Raw genomic sequence first — 21,224 nt, forward strand, 5'->3', positions numbered from 1 at the left:
CATGATGAGGCTTCAGAGTGATAAGTTGAGTCAAAGTCGGCAAATACATGGGCAGATGCAGTACAACATGGATTAATGTAATGTTGTCTGCTTCAGTGGAAAAATACAGAATTGCAGACTACATTTTCTCCCACACCAATCTTTGAGACACACATTTAATTCTATAGTTGTTGTGGTTCTGTTCGCCGAGCTGGGAATTTGTCTTGCAAATGTTTCGTCCCCTGTCTAGGTGACATCCTCAGTGCTTGGGAGCCTCCTGTGAAGGCTAGAAATTTCTCCTCCTACTCCAAGTTCCTCTGCAGACCTGATGACATATCCTGAACTCGGACACCATGCAGACAACACAGCCTTCAGGATTCTTAATTCTGACCAAAAGAAGTGTCTATTCTTCTCAATATATTATCCCTGATTATTCTTACATTTCTCTTTTCTCCCCCAACTTGAATGGCTCCCTGGACCACGGTACTATAGTCAGTTTGCTCATCCTCCTTACAGCCCCATTCTTATCCACTTAGTAAAAATCTCAAACTTGTTAGACAAGCCCAAAGGCTGAGGTTCCTTCAGCACTATCCCTTGGATCCATCTACCTATTTTACTACTAATCACACCCTCCAGTTCCTGTTCACTAAATGAACTTGAGGTGATAAATGTCAGGGGTGTGACTGCCTCCTGAAACATTGCATCCAGGTAACTCTCCCCCCTCCCTGATATATCGCAGTTTTCGAAGTTCAGAGTCCAGCTCATTAATTCTGAACCCAAATTCCTTAAACAACCAACATTTGCTACAGATGTGGCTACTATGAATAAATGTGGGCTCCACTAGCTTCCACATCATGCAGTTACAACTCATTGCTTGACCTAGCATATTTATTTTAAACACTTAGTTTTTAATTTAATTTTTTAAAAATTGCACTGGTCTTTTAGCTTGTAGCCTGTGACTATTTCCCCAAGTTACCTCGAATCTGAAACTAACAATAACAGATAGTCAAAGTAATAGCTGTCACCACCAATGAACTTATAATTTACCTATGATGTCACTCTTTTGTGCTGGGCCCCGATCTTGGGTTTCAGTTTGTTTTGTTTAGAAAACACCCTACAAACTATGAGCCAAAAATACCAAACAGAAAGCATCTCTTCCCCACTGCACTGAATTCCCATGCTGCCTCCAAATTCCTAGGAGAAAGTGAGGACTACAGAGGTCCTGTCAGGATGCCAACTTGCGGTTAACTCGCCCTCCCACTCCGCTAAGGACATGCAAGTCCTGGGGCTCCTCCACCGCCAAACCCTAACCATCCAACGCTTGGAGGAAGAACGCCTGATCATCTGCGTTGGGTCCCTCCGACCACATGGGATCAATGTGGATTTCACCAATTTCCTAATTTCCCCTCCCCCCACCTTATCTCAGATCTAACCTTCCAAACTGGCACTGCCGTCTTGAAATGTCCTAACAGTCCATCTTCCTACCCACCTATCCGCTCCACCCTGCTCGCTGACTCCTCCTTCACCTACCTATCCCATTCCCAGCTACCTTCCCCTCAGCCCCACCCCCTTCCCCATTTATCTCTCAAACACCTTGTGCCACAAGCCTCATTCCTGATGAAGGGCTTATACTTGAAACGTTGATTCTCCTGCTCCTCGGCTGCTACCTGACCAGCTGCACTTTTTCAGCAACACATACTTCTGCTTCCAAATTCCCCAAGCTATATAATCACTCAAGCGCTCTCTCATTCTGGATGTTATGCCCCCTTTCTGATGATGCAAAGGTTATTACATGTCTTACTGGCTCTGTACGATCAGTAAATTTTATAGATTGGGAAAATCGCTGATTCAATCATCTATCTGTAATGTATATATAAATTTGTGTGTAAACTACAGGTAGCCTATTTGACTCACAGAATTTTATATCCTGTATAATCTTCTGCCAAACACACACTCCATTTTTATCAAATTAGATATGGAGTTAAAATGCTCATAACAGTATCTGCCGTAATAATTCTGCTGAGTTGCATTATTCTGGTAAAGCAAAGTTCTATACTTACTGGCTGCTTTGATAAAGCTGTGTTGTAACTGGAATGTCATCAATGGAGCTGGGAGCACTCTAAAAGAAAAAAATAAAATGTCATAATGCTATTAATAACTAGTAATTTTGATTTTACAATTAATTTCACATACAAGTGCAATAGCATAGTTATTATGACATTAGTAATTAAGAGGCCGTTTGAGATTCTGTATTCAACTAAATCAGCTGAAAGTAAAAAAAATGCTTGCATTACTAGAAGCTAAAATTCAACCTGATAGATTGCCATTCAGAAAGTATCAACACATATCCTTCTGCGCTGCAAGTGATTTCAGACTAACGTAAATGACCCTTGACATTCTCTTCAAGTAATTATGCAAATTAAGTAACTGAATCTTAGAATGATAAAACACAAAATGAGGCCATTAAGCCCATCAGACTGTCAATTATACTAAGCTGCTACAAAAATGGTTGAATAATGTAGTATATACCCTTCTCAGGGTAACTAGATAAAGTCTGTAGTATCCAATACTTATTTTTTTTAAAAATACTTTAAAAATTGGCAACACTTTTCATCAGGCTGTAAGTATCAATGAAACCAATAGAAATAGTGCCAGATGCTCAAAGCTGAATGTTTCAGCAAAAAGGATTACACACTATCCAGATCATCTTTCCTTTCACTTTATGAAACCAGCTCAAGGTGAAAGTACAGCAAATTATTTATAAACCCCCACTCCCGGAATACAAGAATAAAGGATATTAAAAGCAACAATTTTATGGAGTGTCCAAATTTAGCCACCACAGGGATTAAAGGCTGGTCATGATTTGGAGACACTTGGGTGTACAAAGTTAAAAATCATACATCATGAGGTGTAACAGGTTTATTTAGAAGCACTAGCTTTCAGAATGCAGCTCCTTCAACAAGTGATTGTGGAAAATAAGATTGTAAGACACAGAATTTCTAGCAAAAGTTTACAGTGCGATGTAACTGAAATTATATATTGAAAATGCTTGTTAAGTCTCTCATCTTTAAGAATGACCATGTTGGTTTCAGTTCTATCACATGTAAATAGCAAAACCTTTTTCTAAAAGTTACATTCTCAAGTGAACTTTAACAATTGGTGTCATGTCAGCCCAGATAATGTATTGAAGGTGTTAGCTTCCCTGTGTGAGGCTGTCTGTGCCACAATGGTGAGACTGATTCTAATCTAAAAAATGGATTTACAGAATCTTACACGTATTCATGCAGTTTTTGAGCAAAGTAAAATGTAATTCTGCAAGTACAAATTCACCCCACAAACTTATATGTGTATATATGCATGTGGGTGTGGGTTTGTGTGTGTGCATGTAAGTGTGTGTGTGTGTGTGTGTGTGTGTGTTGGGGGGGGGGGGGGGGGGAGGGAGAGATTATGGGCATCTGTGAGAGTGTGTGCATATGTGAACGAGTGAGAGTGTAAAGGGGTATAAGTCTGTGAGGGGCTATGTGGGGGAGCGTGTGAGAGCACGTATGAGAGAGGTCCTGCATGAGTGTGTGTGTCTGGGAGCGTCTGTCTGTCTGTGTGTGTCAAAAAATGACACCGCGTTGTTTGTAGTCTGCAACACATTATCAATGAGGATGAACATCTCACCAAAACCATCCCACACCTCCAACTTCTTGCCTTCAAACAACCACCAAACCTCGAGCAGATCATCGTTCATAGCAAACTACCTAACTTTCAGGACAATACCAAACAACAGTGTCATAGTAGACGCTGCAAGACATGTCAGAATGTCAGCGTGGATACCACCATTACGCGTGGGGACACCTCCCACCATGTAATTGGCAGGTACTCATGCGACTCAGCCAACTCTATTTCATATGCTGCAGGTAAGGATGCCCTAAGGTATGGTACATTAGCGAGACCAAGCAGAGGCTACGGCAATGGATGAATGGACGGACACCGCACAACAAGGCAGGAGTGCTCCCTCCCAGTCAGAGAACACTTCAGCGGTCCGGGATATTCGACCTCGGTCCTTCGGGTGACCGTACTCCAAGGCGGATATCGGGGCAGGCAACAACAAAAAGTGGCCGAGCAAAGGCTGATAGCCAAGTTCAGTACCTACAGGGATGGCCTCAACTGGGACCTTGGGCTCATGTCACACTACAGGTGACCCCATAGTATCTTTCACAAACACAAGAAATCTTAACTTTTTTTTACAGCAAAAAAGTGTTATTCAAATATAGTGTCTGTTTAAGGTAGGGTAACGTGGCAAAACGTTTGTGCATGAGAAAGATCATAAACAGCAACACAATAACAGTCCAGATCGTCAGTTTAAATGATAATCATCAACGGATTGATATTGGCAAAGGCAATAAAAAAAACACCTCTGCAGTTCATAACCTAGTTTAGTGGATTCTTCAACTTCTGTGAGAGCATACGGAATCTTGGTCTAACAAAAAGGAGGCAACAGTGATGCTGCACTGAAGAATCAGCTTAAGTTTTATGTTGAAGTCTTCTGGTTGAAGGAATAGGGCATTAACACAAATCCTCTGACTCAACATGAGAACATGATCACTGTGCCAAGTCATTTTTCAGATATGTGACATTCTAAAGATTTCAAAATTGTGCACAAAGAGATTGAAAAGCAGGATCTCATGAACAATACTTTCTTTACTTTTGGTGTCAGTCCACAGCATAGCAGTAAAGCAGCTAAATGGAGTCTTAATTTAATGTTACCAAAATTGAGAAACAATTAACCACCATCCCATTTGCTACATTTAAACATGACTGAGGTTTCCACAATGGCTCTCTATTCAGTGTCACAGGTTTGTCAGGTGACTGACTGTTTCTTCTTAGTTTGTACACTGCAATCACACCACTAGCCACAATGCTTCCACTGGATCAAAATCCACTTTTCACTTCAGAAACAATAATCTGAGGTAATCTTAGACAAGTCAGGATGATCCCAAAATCATTCTGAGCACACTGACAGAGAAAGGAAATGACATAATAGTGCAAAATCAGAATGGTCAGCCTTACACGGAGTTTGCACATTCTCCCCGTATCTGCATGGGTTTCCTCCGGGTGCTCCAGTTTCCTCCCATAGTCCAAAGATATGCAGGTTAAGTGAACTGGCCATGCTAAATTGCCCATAGTGTTCGGTGCATTAGTCAAAGGGAAGTGGGTCTGGTTGGGTTACTCTTCGGAGGGTCGGTATGGACTGGTTGGGCCGAAGGACCTGTTTCTACACTGTAGAGAATCTAATCTAACATTTGTACAATGATCAAGTGTGTGAGAAATATAAGGATCAAAGGATACCAGGCAGAGGAAGGGTTTCATCAGCAGGTGCAAGTAGCTGCACCAAACAAGAACCTTCCAAGACTGATGCAAAATTTTCAGAGCTGCTAATTTTTAAGCATAATATACTGGTTTGCAGTTAAATTTTATGATTTGGCCTTAGCTGTCTTTTAAAGATATATCGGCTACTGAAGTAATCAACAGGGCAGCTGCTTGCAAGATCTGAGTTTGGCTAAAATGACCTGAAGATGCTGAAGATTCAGGGCTTAAGTTATTGCGTTAATTTAAATGCAAGTGCAATTTGAGGCATGTTTGTCAGCTTTAAAAGAATAATAAAAATATTAAATTACCAGCTTGAACTGAGTATGACACCTATCTTCAAATGAGAATCATGTGGTTTGAAAAGGTTTTAATTTATTGACCAGTTATCAAACTAAAATTATAGAATAAAGTATCTATATTTTTAAAAGGACGTACTACTAGAAAAAAAATGCTTAATTGCTTAGCATCCCTCATTAGGTCAGATAAATAGTTTTGTGATAACTGGTGCTATTGGCCAAAAGATACATTGGGCAGAATCCTCCCATTTTCTGGCAGTATATTTTCAAGAGAGTTTCATGGCAGCTGGCCAACAATCGTCCATGGAGGTCTCTCTCATGTAGCAATCCACTCCTCACCTTGTTAATCCCACACTGGCCCTCTTCAGCACCAGGCTCAAAGAATATGTGCTCACTTCTGCCTGGGTTTTGTGATGTTCACATTACTATCAGTATAGTTGAACCCCAACTTCACAGCACTTCAGATGTTTCAAACTAGGATGCTCTTCACACTGTGATCCTGCATCATTTTGCCAAAGGAAATGAACCAGAAGGAGATGCTAGCTTCTTGGTTTGCAAACAAGCACTTGGAGGTGCTGGTGGACTGAGTAGTGGAAAGGCAGGCAGACGGAGTTATTTTTCTGATAATGACAAAGAAAGCTAGTGCACTTTGCCAGTATGGACAGAGATAGTAGCTTGGACCAGTGCTGTGTCCTGGGATAAGCAGGATACCCAGAAATGCAGGAAGATGATTAATGGTATTCTGTGGTCAGTAAGGGTAAATGGCACCATCTTCTTTCTGCTGCCTCACACTCATAAGGCCAACATTCACTCTAACTCTGCCATTGCACACAATCCTCACTATTGTATGCAGCATATCCACTCAATGGCTCTCACCCATCTGAACCTCCCAAACTACTAACTCTTCCTTCCCTCTATGCTTCCAACTCAATCGCTGGGGACATTTCACCATTTTTCCATGCTTGCATCACCACTAATGGCCCCTCTGTCTATTTCTATCAATCTCAACCCTGCTTTTGTCTCTGTGTGAGAAAAACAACATCTCATAATTGGTCCAATGGCTCAAAGATCAGTCAGGTGTCTGTTGGACATTAGGTTGTTAACACCACATAAAAGGAAAAGATATTGGGTTTGGCTGAAGAAGAGAATGATCAGTCATGATGGCACACAGAAATCTCCATGGGCAACCAGCCCAGTAAGATTCACTGAACTGTGCAGCTCTCCCATTACCACCGATGCTAACTCATTCATAGGCTCTACAAGCCTTTATCCCTCTACACAACCAATTCACTCTCCTCTTATGCAGTCACCTGTGACAACAAACCTCTTCCCAAAGACTCTCAGCTTCTCTCATACTCTCAGCAAAATGCCAGAGGCTCTCAGCTCTACATCAGAGGAGAAAGCACTCGGACCTCAGGGAATGTAGGGACTGGCAAGGCCTTCATCTGCAGTTTCAAGTCTGCTTCAAACTATTACTTTGATAGCTTACTTTCCAGGTTAGACTTGGAAGCACAATCTGGTGAACCCATCACTAATATCGCCACAGTTCAGCAGAGAAGAAACTCAAGTGTCAGACACTTGAGGACTCAATGTTATTGAATACATTTAAGACGAAGGTACATAAATTATTGTTAGTCAGACAAAACAGGGGTCAACAGGTATAGATGGGACCCAGCTCCTGCACTGATTGCTCCACAGCATCCCAATGGCCTATTGATAATTCCCAGATTGGTACACTTGACTCACAGGAGTGACTATGACTTTGTCCCTAGACTCTGGTAAGATCAAGTTCCTGATTATTCGTGACCAAAGCCATGGACCAGAAATTCCTCCATTAACTGAGTATAGTGATACCCCCCTCCCCCTCCGAGTGAACCACAGACCCTTGAACCTTTTAAGGATTAGTCCCCTTTGATGTTCAGACATGGCCATTTCATCGTAACACATGCAATGTGCTTGCCATGTACATTAGTGATGCGTGCTGCATGTGTGACATTGAACTAACATGTTCATCAACTTGACTGTTCAGTGCTTAAAAGCTTGACAAACTGTCCAACTCTACCTGAAAGAGAATGCAAACTGAAAGCTAACAGTCTGCAATTTAGCACTGAATAATCTATGCACTGAGAAACAATGCAATTCACCGAGAGAGGTTGGCAGCCTCCAAGAAGAATTGAAGCTAAGAACCATTAAACGCATCCTGTGTCGATGTAAAATATGCAAGTGTGCCCCTGAAGACAAAGCAACTTGGCAAAAGCACACAAGTCCAGGATGTCCCCAAGTTCAAAAGTGAACTTCCAAAGAACTGAAAGGATACGAGAGCTACCCCAAAAGCAGACAAAATTATCTGTTGAGGATAGTGGTGCATGGATTAAACATATTCTTTTTGTTTGACCTGGTGGGTCTGGTATATGAACATATGTCACTTCTGACACACATAAATAATTGATATTATAAGTTTGAATGAGGATCTTAACTCAGAGTGTTTCAAAACTGAGATGAATTAAACTTTTATTTAGCAAAGGCACTGCAGAAATCAGGTAGAAAGGTGGATAAATGGAGCTAAGAGAAACATCAGCCATGATCTACTTATGGCACAAGGAGTTGAGTGATGTAGTCCAGTCACTATTCATAGAAAAATGTCTCAATTTTTAATAGCTGAAAAAATTAAGTGGTTTGCAGTAACTCTGCTGCAATGCTAAGTCCCTTGCCATTGGTGGTTTGAGGATGGTCTTTTGTACATCAGTTAAAGAGTGATGTTAGATTTTGAAGAACTTTTGATTTGGTTCCTGGGAAATTGTGGTTACAAAGGCATTTACTACCAAAAGACTATTGAGTAACTGAAATATTTCACCTAATGTTCTAGTAGTTGTACTAGACTTCATAATTAGAGAAAGCAGCATAAGAATTGGCTGTTCCACACAAAATTCACTGCATGATAGAAGATGTGCTTTTGAGACATGCTGGGTTGCAGATAACTGGATCACTTTCATTTCATTTTAACTACTGCTTTAATTTTTCTGAACTGAACCTACAATTCTTATGCAATGTTTGTTATTCATATAGTACAGAATGACCATACTTCTCATCAACAGAGTTAAACTCTGGATTATGTTTCAAAGTAGTCCTAATAAAGATGATCAATATAGACTGTTGTTTCTATTCTACCTCCACTGACATTTATTGTCAACTTGTTATTAACTGCCAATGTAATTATTTCAGAAAATTCTTGACACAAGGGAAGGTTTCAGTCAACACTTATCTAGCTTTTACAATCTTAGTGACATTTTTACAACAGTGAGTAATGACCAGATACAGTTTGGAGCCGATTCAGATCAATATTTCATTTGTGAAAATATTACAACAATTTTACATTATTAGCCCTCTTCCTATTTTTAAACGAGTTAAGTATTCTGCTACTAAATACCAGCATTTCTGCAACAATTTAAAATCCTCCTTCTGTAAATATACTTTGTCTGTTGATATCATCTTGTTATTTTTACTTCATAGAATTCTCAGCATCAAATTATTTTGCTGGGGTTAACTGCAAGTTTGAAATAAATGAATGGACACTGGCCAATAAGTTGCCATAGGGATTTACTCATTGCTCAGTAATTCATGATTCATAAAATGGATGAATTCCAGATGGTCATCTTGCAATAAAGAGCTGCTTTTTACTCATCTGCCAGGGCATTGTTGTGACTCAGCTAACAAAACAGTAGCTGGAAGTATAAGCAAAAAAAAAGGCAATTAAAATTCAACCTGCAGGATTCCCAGTGTACACTGGACTAGCAGCAAACTATCACAACACCAGCACGACAGGTCTCTTTCCACGAAGCATTCTGAGGTCCATCAGAATCTTAGATCAGCCAAATGTCATAAGATTTAATTGTACACATTCCTGTTGCTCCTCAATCACACCAGTTTTTCCAAATGATGCATAACTTATTTTTCTAATCAGAACAGAACAGTTTCACATCAAGGCAGTGTTCAAGCTTCTGTCTTTGTAAACCATATTAAATGGCACAATACAAATGCAAGTTGCTACAATCTTCAACACCAGATTGAAATTATCCTGCAATTTAATAGCTACAGAAGGATCATTACATGGCTAAGATTCATACACAAATGAATTCTGTGCATGAAAACAACAGGAACTTTCCCACTTACAACCCAAGTCTGAACTTCAGATTGGCAATCAATCCATCAAGCCTTAGATAAATCAATTCTAATTGTACAATTGCTGAATTGTTGCAAAAGCTAAATGCTTAATGGGACTACATTTTGAGGTGATGCCTCATTAGCGGTTAAATCTGAAATTAAAACATATAATGTTCACAACTTGACAGACATACAAATTAATGAAAAGAAGAAATTAATCTTCAGTTGTGGTAAGAAAGGCAGCACAACACAAAGCCTTTCAGTAGGAGAGGGAAAAGAACTACAGAAATAACTGTTGGTCAATCTGTCATATAAACCACTTTAAATAAGCACGTCAATACACATAGCATGGCAACAACTTAAAAACAAAAGTGCAACACTGGCTGAAATTGAAATTTTACAGAGATTGGCAAGATAAATGAGGAAAATAATCACTATATACTAACAGTGCCATATACTAACAATTTCCTGAAATAAGTTGCTCAACCATTCCCAAATCTGTAGTTTTAGATGTGCACTGTATAATATGCACTGAAGGCATAAAAGATCATTTCCAGGAAATATTCCATACTAATTGCAATAGAAGAATAAATTAACATTCCATCCAAACACATTTAAAATGTACTTGTAGAAAATCCCAATTTAAATCAGAATGAACTACTTTCAGTATCTATAAAGCTTTATTATTGTAGGCAACTCTCATATAATCTTCATTTTTAAAATCATCTTGCAGCAAGCAAAATATGTTAGAAAACTGTATCATTTACATATGGCCAATTTCTAAATGGTACTCAAAACCTCTCAATATATTTAAATAGCCAACGGTTCTCATCCAAGATGGATAATTATTGCATTTATTTGTGCAGAAAACCAACACCCAAAACAAAGATAACTTGCTTGACAAAAAAAACCCACCATAGACATTTCACAGCTGTTTGCAATAAAGGAACTGAATGCCGTGTGAAAGCAATGCAATTATATTAACATTTTAAAGTCATTCACAGCCCCAAAAATGCATGAAGCAGATGTAGGAGTTTCGACAAAAATTCAATGTAAGGGGAGAAAGTTTACATCATCCAGTTGTTTTGCAAGTCAAGTATATGGCATATGTTTTAACATAATGCAATTGGTTTCTACTTGCAAGTAGCTTCAAAGTATGCAATACATAACATGGTTCACGAATTGAAATTCATGAAAGGAAATTTGTTAATAAAAGTGGTGCCTTTGAGGCACTTTGAATAAAGGTAAAGTCACCATAGCCTTACCAGACTACTGGACTGCTCTCTCATTAGAGATTGGAGGTGGTTTAACCTAAGGTTTACCAAGCAGAAGGGAGAGAGGAGGAAATTAAAAATTGGCAAAACAATTTCATTTTTGATTATGGATTATAAAATCCTGTTTAAGGTCATTGCCAACATTATCTGGTCTGCTCTGGGATCAGTGGTTCACAGTGCCGTACCAGACAGGAAGATCTCAGAGAGCCTTGTACTTCTCAGGGATACGTTGGTTTCGTGTAGGACAGAGGGTAGACACCTGCATCATCAGCCTGGACTGTTAGAATGCCTTTGACAAGATGAGCTTTGGGGAGGGAATCTACAAATGGATTCAACTGCTCAACACCAATAACATTAATACAGTCTTAATCAGTGGGCAGGGATCAGAAAGCTTCCCAGTCAGACCTTAAGTCAGGCATGGCTGCCCACTCTCTCTCCTGCCCTGTTTTTGTGTTGTATAGAGCCCTTTGCCATCAAGAAGGATGAGAGCCTGAGAGAGGTGACTATACTAGACAGCGGAAGCCTGAAGATCAAAACCTCCCTGTACATGAATGATGTTGCCATTTTCTGCTCTGATCCACGGTCAGCACGCAGACTGATGACCATCTGTGACTAGTTCAAACTGGCTTTGGGAGCAAAGGTAAACCAAGGCAAAAGTGAGGCCCTGTTCTCCAGAAACTGGACTTACTGATCCTTTATCTCTTTCACGTTCAGGTCAGATTATCTGAAGATGCTGAATATGTGGTTCGGAATGCCTGGGGCTTGCATCAAAACCTGGGAAGAGTGTATCACAAAGTGAGGGAAAACTGGGCAGATGGGAGCACCACTCGTTTTCCATTGTGGGTAAAACCTGTTCATTAGGTGTGAGGTACTCTTGGTGTTTTGTATGTGACCCAAGTCTGGCCTATCCCAGATTCTGTCTCACTGCAGTCACCCAAGCCATCCTTCACTTCATCTGGAGATCAAAGATGGACTGTGTGCACAGGGATATTTTAGAACACAGGATAAACTCTCCTGCTTACTGTAAACCAGCAACACAGAAAAGATTTATCCTGTGCAGTAAGCTGTGAAAATTCAAGAGGCCAAGAACTATTTAAAGTAAAAATTAATAATTTTATTTCTTTAAGTATAACAGAGAATAATTAACTAACAACTAGTTCCAACTCTTCTTTAACCTATCTTTTACTTTCCCTTCTATAATACTAGTCCGATAAAACTCCCAATTACAATTTAAAAACAAAACTGCTTATCTCAAATAAAAGCTAATTATTGTGGATGCTGGAATCTGAAACCAAAAGAGGAAATGCTGGAAAATCTCAGCAGGTCTGGCAGCATCTGTAAGGAGAGAAAAGAGCTGACGTTTCGAGTCTAACTGTTAGACTCGAAACGTCAGCTCTTTTCTCTCCTTACAGATGCTGTCAGACCTGCTGAGATTTTCCAGCACTTTCGCTTTTGGCTTCTTAGCTCAAAACCAGGCAGCTTTCTGTTTTCTCTGGATTCCTGTCGTCTTTTCTTCTTCTTGGAGACTCTGTTTCAGAGGTTATTGATCTATAGAGGTACCTTTTAAGAGAGCTATTTTTCCAGACAGTCCTTACATGCTGGTAGCTTGGCAGTTCTGCGCCCAACTGTTCAATTTTCCCCAGTCTTATACCACCAAAGCATTGGATTGTGTCATCAGCTTTTAAGATTGTCAATACACTAAATTCAAACTGGATTGGAGTTAGGTATATTTTGGGGTATAACTTAAACTGATTGGCCTAATTCGAACCTGTTTTGTCATTTTCAGGCAACCAGTTACCCTAGCTACCCCAGTAGCTGAAGCACATGTTACACTTGATCTTTTTCAGAACACTTGGTTCTGCCAGGTAGTTTTTATTAGCTTTTAACTCTCTTAAAAGGTGCAGTACACCCACATCTTCATAATAAATATCATGTGCAATGCTGTGGATAAGGAGGGGGGAAAGATATACGCAACACTGTCCTCATCCTGGTGGCCATCCTATGTGTGGCTGCATCAAGCAGTGCATGGACACGCTGTACACAAACACCAATTTTCACTTTGACTAGGATTTCACCTATCCCTGACATTATGAAGGATGGGGGTGACCTCATTGCCGCAGGATGCTTCAACTAGTTGGACCATTCCATTTCATCTGTCCCAGGTGGAAAAATTTGTAAAGAAAAACATCTTTGATCATAAGTCTATCAGGCAATGATCAGCACATGGTGTCCTTGAGACTCTGCAGAAAAAGGAAAGATTGGATCCTATTAGGCTGTCCCCAGAGCAGACTGTCAGTCATTTGGCTCAATGCCTCATCACCAGAATTTTCCAATAAGCACAAAGATGTAGCCAGCTGCTGGTAAGAAGAGCATTACCTGTGAGATCCTTTACATATGCCCAGACTCACACTACCACCACACGCTGCCCTCAAACTAGTTGCAATAGGGGGAAAAGAGATTGGCACATTCTAGAAGGAGATGTGTGACCATGCAAAGAAGGTGTGGGAAGAGATGCAGTGGTTTTTGTTGAGGTTTGTCCAGAGCAGGTCCACAATGCATGACTCTGTATGGTCGGTTCCCAGGGATGCTCACTAAGATAAACATTGTCTGCACCTGGAAGATCTATCAACTTGATGAAAGATGCTGGTCTTCCTACAACTTGTTGATCTTCCAGTGCAAAGAATTAGCCTGTATCGAGTGTTGCAGACTGGCACATTCCAAGATCCACCACTATGTGCTGAGGGACACACTTTGCCTCAATGTATGTAAATAGTGTGCTGCATGAGTAGGACATGTCTTTATTTTAATAGTTGCAATGTTTATTCTTTATATACAAGGACTGTACAAACTGCTTTAGTACCTTGTATGCACATAAATTTTGTTTCTGAATTAAACTATATTTTTGCAATAAAAAACCCTGAGGTCACCACACCTCATGCAAGGGAGAGGTTGAGAAGGAAAATCCTTCCTAATAATGATAGCCAGTGCAGGAATTGAACACACGTTGTTGGTAACACTCTGTATCACAAAGCAACTATCCAGTCTACTGATCGAAACCAATCCCCACCTTTGAATTAGTACAATGTCTAATGCACAACTTGCACTTCTACCTCTTAAACAGGATCTATACCACAAAGTCTGAATGAATGGCGAAATATCTCTGCCAAATATAAAAGATCAAGAGATCATACAATTGTTGAAATGTTCAGGTGATTAGATGATGATAAAATATTAAATTGAGAAATGTGTTCATTTAGTTTTCAAAATCCTAAAGAGTCTCCAGCCACATTCTTAGTATCTTGCAATACAAAGAAGGAAACCATGTGTATTTTCTAAAGCAAAACATTATGAAGAGAAACAGCTTTAAAAAAAAATGGAAAAAAGGTAACTTCAGGGCAAAAGATTGTTTGGAAATTAAAATAGACATGTTAGGCTGCTACATAACTACACACAGTGATTCCGGATCAATAAGACAAACCATTGTTTGCACACCTTGTGCTCCATTTGCAGCAACTTAAGAACGTAAGAAACAGGAGCATGAGTAGGCCATCTGGCCTCTCCACCATTCAGTAAGACTCAGCTCCACTTACCTGCCCACTCTCTATAAGCCTTAATTCCTTTACTGTTCAAAAATCTATCTCTATCTTAAAAACATTCAATGAGGTAGCCTCAAATGCTTCACTGGACAGGGAATTCCACAGATTCACAAACTTTGGGTGAAGAACTTCCTCCTCAACTGAGTCCTAAATCTGGCCCCCACATCTTATTTTGAGTCAATGCCTCCAGTTCTTGTTGCACCCGCCAGTGGAAACAACCTCACTGCTCTTATTCCCCTAATAATTTGATGTTTCTACATGATCCCCACCATTCTTCTAAATTCCAATGAGTATAGTCCCATCTACTTAATCTGTCCTCATTAGCCAATCCTCTCAACTCCAGAACCAACTAGTGAACCTTCTCTGCATACCTTCCAGCGCAAGTACATTGTTTCTGAAGTCAGGAGACCAAAACTGTAACAGTACTCCAGATGTGGCCTCAGCACAGCATCCTATACAGCTGCAGCATCACCAGCACTCTATACAGCTGCAGCATAACCTCCCTATTTCTAAACTCCATCCCTCTAGCAATAAACAACAATATTCCATTTGCCTTCTTAATTGCCTGCTGGACCTGTCAACAAACTTTTTATGATTGATGCACAAGAACACCAAATTCTATCTGCACAGCAGCATGCTACAATTTTTCACCTTTTAAATAATAGTTATTCCTACCAAAATGGATGACTTCACATTTAACAACATTATAATGCATCTGACACACTCTTGCTCACTTACTTAATCTATCTATATCCACCACCCCCCCTCCCCCCCCTCCAGACTTTCAGCTTCCTCTGCAAACTTTGACATACTACACTTGGTCTCCAACTTCAAATCATCTATGTAAATTATATACAATTGCGATCCCAACACTGATCCCCGAGACACATCACTAGCTACTGATTGCCAACCAAAAAAACACCCATTTTCCCCCACTCTTTGCTTTGTTAGTTAACCAATCCTCTATTCATGCTAACACATTACCCATAATGCACACTTTTATCTTATGCAGCAGCTTGTCGAATGCCTTCTAGAAATTCAGATACACCATTTCCACCAGATGCTCGTTGTCCACTGCTTGTAATATCCTCAAAGAATTTCAGTAAATTAGTTAAACATAACCTGGCTTTCACAAACCCATGTGGCTTGTCTGATGGAACAATTTCTATCCAGATGTCTCACTATTTCTTCCTTGATGATAGATTCAAGCATTTTCCCCACTACAGAAGTCAAGGTAGCAGGCTTGTAATTACCAGCCTTTTATTTAGCTTCCTTTTTAAACAGTGGCATCACATTTGCTGTTTTTCAATCTGCTGGAACTGCCAGAGTCCAGCAAATATTGGTAACTGCAATGAGCACATTTGCAATTTTCCCTGCCACTCTGTGATGCATCCCAGAGTGAGAATATTTGTCTACCTTTAGCTTGCCCAACACTATCTCTTCAGTGATGATGATGATTTCTAGGTCCTCACCTGCCAGATCCTCCTTGTCATGAGTTATTGGCATGTTATTTACGTCTTCCACTGTGGAGACCGACAAAAATAATAACTGTTGAAACTTGCAATAAATATTTTCTACTCCCATAAAAAATCTCTTCACTCCTCTCAATAAAGGGCTTCAAGTTGTGAAAATTAGTTTTAGAGCCTAATGAAGTCTAACTGCATATTTTCTAACTTGTTAACAGAATTGAAGACTATATTCCACTTGAAGATCTTACCTCAGGTAATGTTTAAGCGTGCTAGTAATAGTCTTTATCTCCCATTCAGTTGAAGTCTCCAGATCGACATCAATTGATCCTATTAAATGCAAGAAATACAATAATTGTTAGAGAAGCAGGTTATAGTCCCAGTGAAGATAACTTTTTGATAAGTTTGAATCTTTGCTTTTGCTACTTTGTTCAATGCCTTCTCTCTGCTGGTATGTAGGTTGAACCCACTGATACTGTAACTTCAATGGTTTTCTTGCAAGTTAAGATTTTACTGTCAAAAAATGTTGATGCTACTTTATTTAAACAGTAAAACAATTTCCAATAAATGTCTGGTGTGCAGCAAAATGCCTATGTTCAAAAATTAGGTAAAAACAATGACTGCAGATGCTGGAAACCAGATTCTGGATTAGTGGTGCTGGAAGAGCACAGCAGTTCAGGCAGCATCCAAGGAGCTTCGAAATCGACGTTTCGGGCAAAAGCCTTTATTCCTGATGAAGGGCTTTTGCCCGAAATGTCGATTTCGAAGCTCCTTGGATGCTGCCTGAACTGCTGTGCTCTTCCAGCACCACTAATCCAGAATATGTTCAAAAATTGTTGCCTAACCTGTACTGGTCTGCCATCAGCTTTGTAAAAAAAAAGATGGTCTTATATCTCATTGGGGCGAGGCACTGGAAATCAATCCCATTATTGCCAGAATCATTTCAAAATTTGAAGATTTAAAAAATATACAGAATTTCCCAATTTACCTGCCCTTCAGACCCAGGCTATCAGGAAGCAAAAACCAGGTTTCTGTCCTGAATGAGAATGATCATTTGTCACAAATAAGTAGGTTCCAGCTACAGATAAACAATCATGAACCATGAACATGTAACTTTACTATTTGAAATCCTAACCCCCTTCTAAACTCTCCCCTAAACACATACGACAGACAAGAAAAAACATAGGTGTGACAGGCAGAGGGTAAGACAGCCAAGGCAGTTCAAATGGTCCCAGTTTGTAAGGTTCACTACGAAGGTCATTTTGCCTTGTCCGGAAATGTCACTCTTTAATTCCTCTCCAGGTACTTTCACTTGTTTGAAGAAAGAATAGAATGGTGAGTTAATACTTATAAAGTCTATGGATTTCTTGTCAAGAGCCACAGTTTACAATAACTGTTGAAGGAAAAATAAACTGGCTTTCTTCAGGATTCAGGTTTTTTTTACTGCAGAGAGAAGAAACATTTCATGTCCTTGCAGAGATCCAACAGTTTCTCCCAAACATTCACACACATAAGGTGCTTAGCTACCTGGCAGCTAATCACATATCTGTTGCCAGTCAGAAGGTCTTTGTCTTTGATAACTAGTTACTAGTAGAAAGATCAATTAGCAACTTATTGCCAGCCAAACCCCCATTCATACATACTCCTCGACTTGAGCTCATCAGCATATCTTCTCCACAGTACTTGACCACAAAACAGTGTAAATAGCACTTGTAATAAATGTCAGGTTATTTGCTTTTAAAAAATGCAGCAATCCTTCAACAATATTTTGTTTTTAAAACAGTCCTTTTCTCATTTCAGTTCACAAACAAAACTACAAAAAAAATTAAAATACATGTCATTACAGTATTTTGCTGCCTTGCCTATGAGTTATAATAAATGGTGGAAAAGTTTGTATGCGTACAGCAAATGCAAAAATAAACTCACCACAGAAAGTAAAACAACTCTAAACACTCTGGCACTAAAAATCAACTACTAATTGTGCAACCTAATTCCTTAAATCATTAATTCTTGGGCAAATTTAAATATATCAAATATAAAACTGCAATTTTATTATTCCTTTATCTTTTTAGTTTGATTTTTCTTTCCCTCTCTATTTCTCAATCAGATTTCCTTTTCTAGCAGTCTTTTAATTTTACATCTTTCAATCTGATTTATCTATTCTTATCGGCTCACTCTCAGCACAAAAGAGTTGTCCCATAAATCTTAACCCCTCTCACCTTAAACCTATGCCCTCGAGTTTTGGGCTACCCTATCCTGGGGGAAAGAAGTTGACTATTTACCCGATCCATGCCCTTCATGACACTCCAGGGTAAACAGCCTCCTCCTTTTAGCCTCTCCATACAGCTCAAACCCTCCAATCCTGGAAAATTCCTTGTAAATATTTTCTGAAGCCTTTCAAGTTTCACAACATCTTTCTGAAAGCAGGGAGATCAGAATTGAATTGATATTCCAAAAATGGTCAAATCAATGTCCTGTACAGTCGCAACATGACCTCCCAACTCTGATACTCAATGCACTGACCAACAAAGGCAAACATACGAACACCTTCTTCACTAACCTATCTACCGGAGTTAAAAATCACACAGCACCAGGTTATAGTCCAACAGGTTTAATTGGAAGCACACTAGCTTTCGGAGCGACGCTCCTTCATCAGGTGATTGTGATGACTGTGTTTGTATGTTTGCCTTTGTTGGTCAATGCATTGAGTATCAGAGTTGGGAGGTCATGTTGCAACTGTACAGGACATTGATTTGACCATTTTTGGAATATCAATTCAATTCTGATCTCCCTACTTTCAGAAAGAGGTTGTGAAACTTGAAAGGCTTCAGAAAATATTTACAGGGAATTTGCCAGGTGATGAAGGAGCGTCGCTCCAAAAGCTAGTGTGCTTCCAATTAAACCTGTTGGACTATAACCTGGTGTTGCGTGATTTTTAACTTTGTACACCCCAGTCCAACACTGGCATCTCCAAATCATGCCTATCTACCTGAGATTCACTTTCAAGGAACTATAAATCTGCACTCCAAGATCTTTGTTCGGCAACATTCCCTAGGACCTTACCATTACGTGTATATGTCCTATGCTGATTTACCCTTACCTGGGAAGACGATCCTGATTAGTCACCCTATCCATGCCCTGCATAATTTTATAAACTTCTATGAGGTCAGCCCAGCCTCTGCTTGCATTATCAACTGAAAGTTCCATTTGACAGGGGAGCAAAACCGAAATAGGTTCTACATTAATCTATAACTGGCAACAACAATAATTGTGTACTATTTGAACTGAGAAGTTCTCATTGAAAACAGCTCAGGCTCAGGACCATCCCAATAAACTGGCATGGATTCTGGCAGCGCCAATTTGTAAACTTGATCACCACCAATCCCAACTTCATACTAATTGAAGAATCCCATTTTTGGTTTCATATTATCAAGGTCACTGATATTTCCCAATTTTGCAGCCATGAAATTTAGTTGTGGCCTTTCATTTCCTTTCTCATTTATTTTTTCAATTATTTCAGTACCCTCATGCTTCACCATCAGATTCACTATTTGCATATTCTGTTAATGCTTACTCTTTACTTCAATTTTTAAAATTCTTTATAAAAAATAGCACTTTCGTCTGAAGCTGTTTATATGTCATTTAACTTAACCATGTCAACTCTCAGTGAATTACCAACTCCCCTTCTCCATTTTCTTTTAAAGTGGTCTTCAATACTGACAAGATTCTAGGATTTAATCAAGAGTCAGATATGCATGGAGTTAGGACAATCCCAGACCTTTCAAAATAATGGGTTACTCTTGAGGTGGAAGGTCCACACTAATTTATGACAGATCTTATTTTTGGAGTGGAGTGAGTGAGGATAGCAAAAAATAAATTTACAGAAAAAAACTAAACTCAGCCAGGCCATTTGAAATAAAAGTAGATTTCAAATTAACTTTGTTTACTGCTCCAAGAGCCATACCAGTATGGGAGTCACAAATTTACAAAGTAGATCTAAACACTTATTAAGCATAGATAAAGTCTACTTAAATGTCAGTCGTGAGGACTTTTAAACCCCCCAATCCTTTAAGTTGCCAGAGTTTTAAAAAATACACCTCTGATGGCTTGCTTCAATTGACTTGCCATCTGGCATGTTACAGAACAATTACAGCACCAAAGGAGATGATTCATTCCATTATGTCTGTATAAGCTGTCTAAATGAGAATCTCTCTCAATTTTATTCTCCTGCGTTGTCCCTCTAATTCTGAAAACAACCCCTTTTCAAATGTTTTTGAATGTAATTCTCTTTTGAATCTTGGATTGAACTTGATTCCACCATACTCTCTGGAAGCTTTTTCCAAACTTAACCATTCATTATGTTTAACAAAAACGTTTAGCCGGGTATCACTTTTGCTTCTTTTGCTCACTAATAGGTTACCATTTTCAATATATGAAGACAAAATGTTTGCATAAGGAGAAAAAAAATGCAATCTAAAATGCTGCCTGACTACACTTGGTTAATGGAACATTATCTGTGATTGTACCAATTAATGAATGGAATCCTTGCACCTAGTTTGCAGATCATGTCCATAATAGAAACTATATGCCATGAGCATTGCTGAGTTGGTTAGGAATTTCCCCATGAACTCAATTAATAAAAGTCCTGTTTTGACACCACAGAGGTCACAAACTGAGAATCAGAAACACAATTGAAGCGAGGCAATGCACAAAATGAATTCATAATTTCATACATAAACACGTGCACAAAAGGAGAAGAGAATCAAGCACAGTACTTACCCATTAATAAACCTAATAGCTTCTGAACTCTGGAGTTAACACCAGCTATTCGATATAGGCCCTGTTCATTTATACCTGTTTTTAAAGTAGAGAAAAATCTGTTAATACATCAAGTTGAATTTCTAATGTTACTCTGCAAAATGTACAGCTATTGCCAATCCACATACTAGTTAAACTTAAATAATACTTTGTAAAAATATATATTTAAGCATTTTATATTGGTTACCCATGTATATGTTCAATCCTGTGTGTTGAGGTGGCTGCTTTTATGTATGCTTACTTGTTAATGACTAAAGAAATAAAACAGAGAGAAAT

General features: G+C 39.2%; 1 protein-coding gene across 5 annotated transcripts in view; it reads right to left on the minus strand.

Annotated features, from left to right (window-relative positions):
- The window catches only part of LOC140492052 (rho GTPase-activating protein 26-like), a 284,972-nt gene that overhangs the window by 90,091 nt on the left and 173,657 nt on the right, over positions 1 to 21,224 (minus strand). For all 5 annotated transcript variants that reach the window (XM_072590711.1, XM_072590714.1, XM_072590712.1 and 2 more), the window contains exons 14-16: positions 20,910 to 20,984; positions 16,382 to 16,460; positions 2,040 to 2,098 (exon numbers count right to left, since the gene is read on the minus strand). In XM_072590711.1, coding sequence (XP_072446812.1) covers positions 2,040 to 2,098; positions 16,382 to 16,460; positions 20,910 to 20,984 — 213 coding nt within the window. The remainder of the gene's footprint in view (positions 1 to 2,039; positions 2,099 to 16,381; positions 16,461 to 20,909; positions 20,985 to 21,224) is intronic.

The sequence above is a fragment of the Chiloscyllium punctatum genome, chromosome 20, assembly GCF_047496795.1.
Source record: "Chiloscyllium punctatum isolate Juve2018m chromosome 20, sChiPun1.3, whole genome shotgun sequence".
Taxonomy (NCBI): Eukaryota; Metazoa; Chordata; class Chondrichthyes; order Orectolobiformes; family Hemiscylliidae; genus Chiloscyllium; species Chiloscyllium punctatum.